At 39.1% G+C, this 12,430-nt stretch overlaps 1 protein-coding gene across 4 annotated transcripts in view; it reads left to right on the forward strand.

Annotated features, from left to right (window-relative positions):
- Positions 1-12,430, forward strand: part of LOC105486613 (chondroitin sulfate N-acetylgalactosaminyltransferase 2) — a 45,211-nt gene that overhangs the window by 19,932 nt on the left and 12,849 nt on the right. Inside the window, exons 3-6 of one of the 4 annotated variants that reach the window (XM_011749540.3) lie at positions 491-707; positions 2,571-2,672; positions 5,933-6,111; positions 9,054-9,148. In XM_011749540.3, coding sequence (XP_011747842.1) covers positions 491-707; positions 2,571-2,672; positions 5,933-6,111; positions 9,054-9,148 — 593 coding nt within the window. Of the gene's footprint in view, positions 1-490; positions 708-2,570; positions 2,673-4,276; positions 6,112-9,053; positions 9,149-12,430 lie in introns of those variants that run through there. The other 3 variants (XR_011607980.1, XM_024794359.2, XM_071070055.1) reach the window with 3 other exon arrangements.

Below are 12,430 nucleotides of genomic sequence, written 5' to 3' on the forward strand. Positions count from 1 at the left end.
ATTTGTCTATTTTTCTGTCTCCTTCACTAGATTGGCCCTATCCTCAAAATTGAGACCACATGGCACTCTTATATCACATAACTGACATGAAGGCACTAGATTTCTTTTAGTTGACCTAAACCAATAGAAACTTTGACTCTTGGGTCTAGATTTTAATATTGCTAGAAGTAATGTCTTTATTTTTCATGGTTACCATATTGATAGGCTCTAGTATTTTTAAAAAGTCATATGTAAAAAGGAATAATTGTCATTCGTAGTATATTTTATAGATTGAATAAAATAACAGAACAGTGAACTTTTTTTTTTAACCTTTCCTTTTCTTTTAAGGGAGTAATTGTTACTGATTGTGCAGTGGGGATAAATATTTTCACAAATAGGTAAAAATCCTGCGGGTCTGGTTTAATACCCTTGATGTTTAAGTGAGTAAAATCTGTCTTCCCATTGAATTTGTAAACTTTGACATGGAGATGTCTTTGTTCCTAACCTTTAGGTTATTATCGCACTGAGAGAGATAAGGGCACGCAGTATGAACTCTTTTTTAAGAAAGCAGACCTTATGGAATATAGACATGTGACCCTCTTCCGCCCTTTTGGACCTCTCATGAAAGTGAAGAGTGAGATGATTGACATCACTAGATCAATTATTAATATCATTGTGCCACTTGCTGAAAGAACTGAAGCATTTGTACAGTTCATGCAGAACTTCAGGTAACTGTCAGGGCTTAACGATTCAGCTACATTCTCCTAAAAAAAAATCACATTTTGGCCGGGCGCGGTGGCTCAAGCCTGTAATCCCAGCACTTTGGGAGGCCGAGGCGGGCGGATCACAAGGTCAGGAGATCGAGACCATCCTGGCTAACACGGTGAAACCCCGTCTCTACTAAAAAATACAAAAACTAGCCGGGCGAGGTGGCGGGCGCCTGTAGTCCCAGCTACTCGGGAGGCTGAGGCAGGAGAATGGCGTGAACCCGGGAGGCGGAGCTTGCAGTGAGCTGAGATCCAGCCACTGCACTCCAGTCTGGGCGACAAAGCGAGACTCTGTCTCAACAAAAAAAAAAAAAAAAAATCACATTTTACTCAGATTTCCTTAATTTATCTTCACTGATTATAATTACTTAGAATAATTTTATAGGCTTTAGGGGAACTTTATTTTTTTATATTCTTTTTTTAAAGCATGTGTAGTGTATTGTGTTATAGACAATTTGAACTATGAAATAAATTGAGTGACACCTATTAGAAACTAAATTTGATGGCCTTGATAATTGTGAATTCATTTTAAGACAAGTTGAATTTTTAAAAAATCAACTTTACTAAGGTATAATTTACATGCAGTAAAATCCACATATTTTAAGGATATGGGTATCATGACTCTTTTTTTTTGTTTTTGAGACAAGGTCTCACTCTGTCACCCAGGCTAGGATGCAGTGGAGTGAGCACAGTTCACTGCAGCCTCAACCTCCTGGGCTCAAGTGATCCTCTGCCTCAGCCTCCCAAGTAGCTGGGACCACAGGTGCATGCCATCTTTTTTATTCTGTACAACTTTGTAGAGAAGGGGTCTTGCCATGTTGTCCAGGCTGGGATTTAATGTCTTTTGACAAATGTATACACTCGCGAACCACCACTCCAATCAAGACAGAGAATACTGGTGTCTCACAAGAAAATCCCCTTGAGAATGATTTCAGTTTTTTAACTGAAATACATTTAGAAATACAAACATTAAACTAAAAGTTGGAGAAAGTTATTTCATCTTGCAAAGCAGAGAATTTGTAAAGGTTTTTTTATGTTATCAAATTTGGATATTTTAAAATGCTGAAGGGTTAAATAATTATCTACACATGAAAACTATTTGTGGAAAATGCTGCTTTTTGATTTAACAGTTTCCATGTTTTTAATACTTTAATATTTTTAATGTTTTAGATACTTTGATATACTAGTTTTAATGCTTTGTGATCCTAGTCTTTATTCTCATATTGAAATTGTTGGATTTAAAAGGTTAATTAAAACTGTTCTGCAACTGAATGTCTGGCAGTCATACTTCCAAGTGAGATTTACTGTTCCAAATAGCTCACTTGAGATCTGATTTCCTAAAGCATTTTTTTTTATTGCCTGTCTTAGAATTACTTTCAAAGGCCACATTATTATTTACAGTAAGTAATCTCAGTCATGGCAAATATTATTCTTTAATGATAGTTATAATTTTTGGAATTAGCCAGTCTGAAGGCAAAATGACTCTTAATCCAAAAGGTCAGTATTTATTTATTTGGTTTTGAACCAATTGAGTTTATTTCCTTGAACAGCTTGTGATTTGCTTCTGAAAGCAATCCAAAAGCAAAAGTTCAAAAAATGTTTTGAAATATGGCAACAATGTCAGACTGCTTCCATGGGCCTCCAAGGGGTGCACCCATTCAGGCATAGATCTTGTGCCTTCCATAATTCATCAGTATTGCCACTTTTATGTTTACTATTGTGTCAGTAATGCCTCATTTTCTTGTTAAAGCTTCATGTGGTTGCTTTCTGAATAAATAGTGCCTCATGTTTTCCTGAATAAACTTTATTTTTCACTTCTGTTAGGGATGTTTGTATTCATCAAGACAAGAAGATTCATCTCACAGTGGTATATTTTGGCAAAGAAGGACTGTCTAAAGTCAAGTCCATCCTAGAATCTGTCACAAGGTTGGTGAACCACATCCACAGCAAAGTCCTTGATATATAACATTGCTAAAAGAGAATTTCAGATATGTAATGAGTTAATAATTTTTAGTAACTATTATTTAAAAGTTGGCTGAGCATGTGGGTGGTTGTGGTGATGATAAGTTCCTCATTTCACATGCAACCCTACATGACTCAACTTCCCTTCCCTGCTTACAGGCAGCTTGGCATGATCAGGATGCTCTCTCTGGCCCATTCACCTTCTGTGTATTTGCTGGTGCTTTCCCTTTGTTTAAATCTAATTCCTTCACTTTGACATAATCATCTTCTGAACTTGTCTCTTTTTTTGTCACCTTTCTTTCCTTCCATTTCCTCAGGCTCCTTCTCCCCCTGCTAACAGTGCCAAGGTCTCCCATATCCTTAAGAAACTCCCACTCAACTCTGAAGTGCCCAGCCGCTACCATTACGTTTCTGTCCTTTCACAGCTCAACATCACAAGACAGTAGTTCATAACTAAGCAAGTCATACAGTACCTGGCACATAGTAGATGCTCAGAGGTTTGAATGGATGAATTAGTAATCCCTTAGTACTTAATTATTCTTTAGCTTCTCAGTCTTTTTCTTTCTAAATCATGGGCCCAAAGATACGACTTAACTGCCAAATTCTTTTCTGTTATTCTTTTTCATTGCTTTTTTACCTTTGACAACCTAACCAGTATTTCCATCTTAAAATGTTCTTCTTATGTTTGTAAAATGTAACTATGTTGTAAATGTAAGTATATGTAATGTAAACTATTAGGTTGATTATCATCTCTAACCGGTTACACCAGCTCTATATCCTTTACTTGCTTCTTTACCTTTCTGCCAGTTGTGGCCATTTGCCAAGAGCCCAGATTTGATCAGCCGTTCTTCTCAAATCATTCAACTAACATTCATTGAGTCCTACCTACTGTGTTCCAGGTACATTGCTTGGGAGTCTGGCGTAGTTGGAAGAAGAGTGGGCATATATGGGTGAATCTGAGTCCCTGACCTGCAGGGATTCTCAGAGCCTTGATATATATAGACACTACTCACTGTCTTCCCCTTCCATACACCAGCTCCTCCTCCTGATGGCCCTCTATCAGTTCAGAGTAAAACCATTTTCACCATCCCCTGGGCATAACTTCTGAGAGCCACAGTCTTTTACTTATTCTTTGCCTCCAGTTACCTCTAATCAGTTAGTTCCTACTTACTTCACAAGACCTCTTCTCTGTCTCTTCCTTGCTACTGCCACCACCCTAACCCTGGTTCCCCATTCCTCCATTTCTTCCCTTCCTCTCCCTCCTTAGTGTTTTTAGATCACCTACTAAGTGCCACGAGCTCACACTGGTAATACTGAAGTATTGTCAAGACACTTCTGTGGCAAATGGTGTAAACCTACCTTGAGCTTACTTAAGGAAAATAGGAGCAGTATTGAAGAATCTTGCATACCTCCCAGAAATAAAGGGATTGTTACAACCAAATTTGGGGAAGAAAATCAAAACAACTCTGGTTTCTCAGGGATTGGAACCAGAGACTTGAATACCATCAAAATTCTCTTGTCTCCTTGTCTGTTTTTCTCTGCATGTTGACTTCATTCTCCTGTTGCAGATTGGCTTCTTCCACATGGTGAGGGATATGACTGTTGGCGGCTCTGGGCTCACATCTTCTCAGCTTTGCCATCAGAGAGGAAAGAGCTTTCTCCCAGCTCCAGTTGAGAAAATCCCAGGGAAGGACATTTTGCCCACTCTTGAGCCAGTCACTATGGCCAGGTGGGGTGGGGGTATTGGGACTGGCGCAGCTTAAGCCTGGTCCCCACCCCTAGGAAATTACTGTGGTTGGGGTGGGCAGAGAGTGAGGGGTATTCTGTGATCAGTGCCTCCACTTGATGCTGAGTATGTGGGGTGGCAGTGGGCAGTTTTCACCCAACAGAGGAGAGATTTATAATCCTTAAGATGGGGGAAAGAGTCTTAGGCACTCAGAGCACTTGGAGTCCATTCCATGCACTATTTGAGCCTTTTTTCCATCTCTCCATTACCCATTCTGTACTGTTGTAAGCATAATCCTCCTAAAATGTTACTTTTTTGATTAGGCTGCAGTAAGTGGTTCTCCAACTTCAGTGCCAGAGTTACCAGGAGGACTTGTGAAAATGTAGAAGCTTGGCTCCAGCCCTAGCATCTGATTCAGTGGGTCTGGGTGTAGTCTGAGAGTTTGCTTCTCTAACACGTTGCCACGGGAAGCTGATGCTGTGGGTTTGGGGGCCTCACTGTGAGAACCACTGCCCTAGCAGAAAAGCCCTGCTGATTCTCTGACCGAGAATACTGACCGATTTCTTTAACCTTGCATGGGAGGTACTCTTCTGTCTGACTCTTCTCTCATTGTTCCCATTTTAAGATTCCTTTGACCCTTATCTCACTGTTCCCATTTTAGGGTCCTTTTGTACCAATCTGATTTGTCTGATCCCTTTTCTCTAAAATGCTTTCTACATTCTTACCTCTTTGCCTTTGGGAATAATTCTCTTGAATGACCTTTACGCTCACCACTGAATTCAACATTTTAACCAAGGCATAACTCACGTTCCACTTCTAACATCTTATCTAACTACTCCAGACATGAGCGATGTATTTTTTAGAACTGCTGTTCATTCATTCATTCAGCAACTATTTATTGAACTCCTACTCTATCAGGGGACACTGTCCGTAGTAACGAACAAAACAAAATCCCTGCTCCCACAGAGTGGAAGAGACACTGGAACAAACATGTCTGACAATATAAAGGAAAACAGCTGAGGAAGAGGATGGAGATGAAGGACTGGGAGGTCGGAGCTGCTTCTCAAGTAGTATTAGGGAGGATCCCTCTGATAAGGGGACATGTGTGCAAAGACCCAACAGATGCAGGAGGAGAGTGATCTTTGTGTGTGTTATCCAATTAGAATGCATTATTTATTAACAGACATTACAGCTCTTTTTCCATTTGTGTATTTTTCATCTCCCCAGAAGGTGTTTAAGATTCCAAAGGGCAGTGGCCACTTTAACACTTTTGGAGCCTCATACCACCAAAATGTGCCTCAAATGTGGGCATTTGGTGAATATCTCTCCCTGATGATAATCATACACATGAAGCTGGGATTTTCTTTCCCTGTGTGAATGTAGAACCAATATAATCAAATATTTGAAGTGTAAAACATATTTTGTAAGCTGTGTTGAAGGAAGAAAATTGGTAACTTTAAGTGGGACTTATCATTTGTTGTGTGTGCTTTCCTCATAGTGAGTCTAATTTTCACAATTACACCTTGGTCTCATTGAATGAAGAATTTAATCGTGGACGAGGACTAAATGTGGGTGCCCGAGCTTGGGACAAGGGAGAGGTCTTGATGTTTTTCTGTGATGTTGATATCTATTTCTCAGCCGAATTCCTTAACAGCTGCCGGTTAAATGCTGAGCCAGGTGCGTAAAATGTTGGTAGATGAGCTGACTATAGAATTTAGAACAGTGTCGGCATGTCCTATAGTTTGAATCAAGTGATTTTGAGGGAGAAGTTTCAGTTAAACCCCAGTATTTTTTTTAAGTTATATTAGGCATAATGTAACTGGAATACTAAATAGGAAATTGAAAATTTGACCCTTTGAAATTCATATCCTTTGTTCTCTTGGGTCCAACTTCCAGTGACTACATTTGAAGTCAAATAAAGAAATGCAGAGGAACAGGATATCTACAAATTGATGAGGCAGGAGCAATGCAGGTCGAAAAAGAGCTAAGCAGATGGTATGGAGATGTGTGTGAGTCTGAAGCACTCAGCTTTGGGCATATAGTGTCCACACATGCAAACATACCCCCATGCATGTGTGTACACACACTCACATGGAAGTCTAGATGCAGATAGTGCTTGGTCTCCAGACTGCATTTTGAGGTGTTTTACTATATTTTGCTTTAAGTTGTAGATATTTTTTGAAAATTAATGAGATAGCTGGGTGCAGTGGCTCTTGCCTGTAATCCCAGCACTTCGGGAGGCTGAGGCGGGTGGATCATGAGGTCAAGAGATTGAGACCATCCTGACCAACATGGTGAAACCCCGTCTCTACTAAAAATACAAAAATTAGCTAGGCATGGTGGCACACGCCTGTAGTCCCAGCTACTCAGGAGGTTGAGCAGAAGAATTGCTTGAACCTAGGAGGCAGAGGTTGCAGTAAGCCAAGATCGCGCCACTGCACTCCAGCCTGGTGACAGAGTGAGACTCCGTCTCAAAAAAAAAAAAAAAAAAAAAAAAATTAACGAGAAGATGACATTTTTTTAAATCAAATTTTAAATGCTTTTTAGTTCATTTTAAAAAATTAAAAGTATTAAAGAGGCCAGGCGCAGTGGCTCACCGCCTGTAATCCCACCACTTTGGGAGGCTGAGGCGGGTGGATCATGAGGTCAGGAGATCGAGACCATCCTGGCTAACATGGTGAAACCCCGTCTCTACTAAAAATACAAAAAAAGTTAGCCGGGCGTGGTGGTGGGCGCCTGTAGTCCCAGCTACTCAGGAGGCTGAGGCAGGAAAATGGCATGAGCCGAGGGGACGGAGCTTGCAGTGAGCCGAGATCGCACCACTGCACTCCAGCCTGGATGACAGGGCGACACTCCCTCTCAAAAAAAAAAAAAAAAAAAAGCATTAATCTCAGCAGGATGAGTAAGTTCAGGAAATCTATTATACAAACGTGACTATAGTTAATATATTGTATACTTACAAATTGCTAAGCCAGTAACATTAAAAAAAATGTTCTTACCACCAAAAAAAAACATGTTAATTATGTGAGGTGATGGATATGGTTATTAGCTTGATTTAGTCATTTCACAATATATGAATGTAGCAAAACATCATGTTGTACACCATTTTTATTAGTCAATTAGAAAAACATTATGGGGGCGCTGCTGAGCACAGTAGCTCACACCTTAATCCCAGCACCTTGGGAGTCTGAGACAGGAGGAGCACTTGTGCGCAGGAGTTCAAGACCAGCCTAGGCAACATAGCGAGACCTCATCTTTAAAAATAAAATTTTTGGCTGGGCACAGTAGCTAAATGCTTTTTAGCTCATTTAAAAGAATTAAAAGTATTAAAGAGGCCAGGTGTGGTGGCTCATGCCTATAAACCCAGCACTTTGGGAGGCCGAGGCAGGCGGATCAACTGAGGTCAGGAGTTCGAGACCAGCCTGGCCAACATGGTGAAACCCCATCTCTGTTAAAAATACACAATTTGCCTGGCGTGGTGGCTTGCTCCTGTAATCCCAGTTACTCTCGAGGCTGAGGCGGAAGAATTGCTTGAACCTGGGAGGCGGAGGTTGCAATGAGCTGAGATCGCCAGCCTGGGCAACAGAGCAAGACTCCGTCCCAAAAAATAAAAATAAAAAATTTTTAAAGAATCTAATAGCAAATTTTTTTTGTGGAACTATTCATATGCAAATGATTGCCTTCTTATTAATTAGGTTAGAGAGAGTTTTCAGGAACTCTCTGAACCTAATGAATAAATGAAGGTTAGGTTTATTTTACAGCATGAAATGCAAAATGTGAAAGTTGAAGGAGACATATTTGCTTAGTTTAAAAGAAATATTTTATATCCAGAAATAGATTTGCCTCTGGAAAATTGAGCTCCCCATCCCTAAATGTATTTGAACAACGGTAGAATGAACATCTGCTAGGGATCTTGTAATAAAAAGGTTGCCATGTTACTCCCACACTTCCTGACAATCACTGAACACTTCATGTGATCACATCTGATTGAAGCCAGCCATACTCTACTGAGGGAGATGGGCTAGTTAGCCTTTATGATCCTTTTAGATCAGTCAGTTTGAATGCTGATGACAGGGTCTTCTCCAAGGGCTATTATATCAGGTAATTTTAATCCTTATCTTCCTGACTCTTCCAGATTTTGGTTCAGATTTTTTCTATATTTTAATTATTCTCTGCATGTCTATTCATTGTACAGTATTTTTTGAATTTACTTTTTCTAATGATTCATTTTTGAAGGGTGGATTTAACAGACATTTCTAAGTTTCATAGTGATTATCAGAGGTTAATCTACATTTATTACTACTGATTAGATGAAATAATGAGTAATAAATGACTCAGGTAATGAATACACATCTCCCCAAAGTCAAAAGGAATAAATGTGAAGCACCCTTTAGTTTGTTTTTTCCTCTGTTCTTTTGTAAGGTTGTAGTTAACCTACTGATATGTTACAAAATCATCATATTCATCAAATTAACATGATGTTCTGTAGCCTGAATATTTAAAAATATAGATAAAATCATCTTATAAGAAAGACTTTGATAAAACTTAATAGATATTGCAACAAGGAACAGTTCTTCATAACTTCTTTGTATGTTACAAACCTATATTTTAATTTGTAGGTAAGAAGGTGTTTTACCCTGTGGTGTTCAGTCTTTACAATCCTGCCATTGTTTATGCCAACCAGGAAGTGCCACCACCTGTGGAGCAGCAGCTGGTGAGACTTTCACATTTTCAGTTATGAAAGACTCTAAAGATCTTTTCTAGATGTTTGCTGTGTAAGTAGAAAACAAAGTTTCAGTAAAAAACTGTATTCCCATGAGCAAAGTGTTAAAGAAAAACTGTAGTTATTGTAAACACATTTCCATAGTTTCTCTTTATACCACCAATAAAATGCTTTTCACATTTATTGCTTCAGAATTAAGTGTAAGGGGAGCAGAGTTTAGGTCATAAAGGAAAACCTCATGTCCCAGAATGTGGAAATTGTACAGTCATTTCTGCCAGCTTATTTTTACTAATACTAAAAATTTGATTTTAAAAACCCTACTAACTAGAAATACAAATCTACTCTGCTAAATAAGAGGGAATAGTATACTCTGGTAAATTACTTGGCAAGTCATGGAATATAAATGCCATATATCAAAACTTACAGTTATTGCCAAAGCTAAGCTTATGTAAGCTTTTTAAAATGTTTAAATAAACATTATTTTGTAATAATTTAGATTTAGAGAAGTTGCAAAGATAGTACAGAGAGTTCCATACTTCACCCAGTTTCCTCTAATGCTAACATCTTATGTAACCATGGTGCATTTGTCAAAGTGAAGAAATTAATATTGGTAAGTTACTGCTAAGTACACTACAGATTTATTAGGATTACACCAGTTTTTCTACTAACGTCCTTTTCTGTTTCAGAATCGAGTCCAGAATACCAAATTGCTGTTAGCGTAATCCTTTATTGTTAATACTAAGAAAAAGTAGAAATGATTAAGAAGTCACTTTAAGATGTTTAAAAAAAAAAGAAAAATAACTTCAAGGAAAGCAATAAAGATAAAGGCAGAAGTTAAAACAAAAATAGATTGAGAAATATAGAAGCTTATGTTTATGTACAAAAAATTTAATCGTAAGGTAGACACATTTTGGGTAAAAAGGAAAACATTGGAAATTAGAAAGTGAAAACATTGAGATAAATCAATTTTATAGGGTAAGTTTTCTAAATTCTAAATAAAATGAAAGATTTGAAAATTTATAAAATATGAACACAGGCTAAGTTCATGTTAGTATTTTATGAATAAAAGAGGTGGAAGTGGGCCGGGCATGGTGGCTCACGCCTATAATCCCAGCACTTTGGGAGGCCAAGGCAGGCAGATCACAAGGTCAGGAGTTCGAGACCAGCCTGGCCAATATGGTGAAACCCTGTCTCTATTAAAAATACAAAAATTAGCCAGGCATGGTGGCACGAGCCTGTAGTCTACCTACTCGGGAGACTGAGGCAAAAGAATCGCTTGAACCTGGGAGGCGGAAGTTGCAGTGAGCCAAGATCACACCACTGCACTCCAGCCTGGGCAACAGAGCGAGACTCCTTCTCAAAAAAACAAAACAGGCCGGGCATGGTGGCTCAAGCCTGTAATCCCAGCACTTTGGGAGGCCGAGGCGGGCGGATCACAAGGTCAGGAGATCGAGACCACAGTGAAACCCCGTCTCTACTAAAAATACAAAAAATTAGCCGGGCGCGGTGGCGGGCGCCTGTAGTCCCAGCTACTCAGGAGGCTGAGGCAGGAGAATGGCGGGAACCCGGGAGGTGGAGCTTGCAGTGAGCCGAGATCGCGCCACTGCACTCCAGCCTGGGCAACAGCGTGAGACTCCGTCTCAAAAAAAACAAAAGAGGTGGAAGCTCTGAAGAAATTAAGAGCCATTTAAAAAACAGTTATCAAAAAGTTACCCTGTAGGTACATAAATACAATGTTTTAATTTATGAGCTTTTCCAAACTCTCAAAGAGCAGGTAATATTAGCACCATATGATGTACTTAACATATTTTATGAGGCCACCATTATCCTGATATCAACACTTGGCATAGTACACACAGACACACAGACACACACACCCCTCTATCTTATCTCTAGGCCAGTATTATGAATATAAATATAAATAGGTTCAAAATGGCAAACTGAGCACCCACATCTGCCATATCTGACAGTGAATTATTCTAAAGAAAAGAGTACATTAGTACTGGAAAATGAGAGAAGGTGTTAGCAGCCATAAGTTTTGAGAACTTTCTGTAAGATGATAGCAGCATAAGATTTCTGGAGGAGAGAACAGACTAGAACGTGTTCAAGAGAACAGTGAGTGAAGATGGGGCTGCTTTGCATCCTCTGAGCTCATGGCAGACAGAATGGAGGGAGCCTGGAGTAAACATGCTTCTCTAGGTGTGCTGAGTAGCAGGCATCACAGGGATTGACCCTCAGTCTAAAGCAGTGCGTGTGGTCCCTGGGGCTGGAGAGGCTGGTCAGGGTGGCTAGGGAGCCCCTAGACTACAAAAGTGAGCTTCTGTTAGCACATTTCCCCTGAGACCCTGTTCTCCCCTCCTTGACTGTGACTGGAGATAGGCCATTTTAATCTTAGCTAACAGCCGTGGACTTCCGAACAACACTTGAAACAAAAATGAGTAGCAATTAACCAAGACTAACCAAACATTTGAGGAAAAACAATAGTGTGAAAGAGGGACCAAATGTTAATACACAGAAAAATTAACACATGAGTGTGTGAATACAGACAGAAAGTAATTTTAAAATATATCTTTAGGGAGATTAGAGAAAATGTTAAGTTCATAAAACAGGATTTGTTGCTTTAAAAAATCAGAACTTGAGAATTGTGAAAATATTTTAAAAATCAGTAAATGGTCTGAATAGCAGAATGGTTACAGGTGAGCCAAATTTGTAAACTGGAAGACAAGCCAACTGAACACGTAAAGTTCACGAGACAACATGAGAGAAAAATTGAGACAAGGAGAATCAAGCCAGAAGCTCCCAAATTATCAATAGGAGTTCAGAAAAGAGAGAATATTGAGTGGAGGAAATGGAAGAAAAGTTTCCAGAGCTAAGCAGAAACAAATCTTCTGGTGTTTGGAGAACAACAGTAAAGGAACAATTTTAATAGCTTCCAGAGACACTAAAAATATCTAAACCCAGCTTGTTCACAAAGGAGTAACAATCAGATTGACATTCGCCTTCTTTTTGACAACACTGGTGTTAGAAAACAATAAAGCAATACTATGAAAATCCTGAGGAAAAGTAACTTTGATTCTAGAATTAATATTTGACCTACTATTTTAGGATAAAATAGACATTTTTGAGCTTTCAAGGACTCAGAATTTATTTCTCACAGATCTTTTTAATCAAGTCCAGCAAAATGATAAATGTATACATTGAGAGAGGAGGACTTGAGAATAAATAGTAGTGAACAACAAAAAAAGTCTAAACATTTGTTGATGTAATAGTGTA

Source organism: Macaca nemestrina, chromosome 9 (genome assembly GCF_043159975.1).
Source record: "Macaca nemestrina isolate mMacNem1 chromosome 9, mMacNem.hap1, whole genome shotgun sequence".
Taxonomy (NCBI): domain Eukaryota; kingdom Metazoa; phylum Chordata; class Mammalia; order Primates; family Cercopithecidae; genus Macaca; species Macaca nemestrina.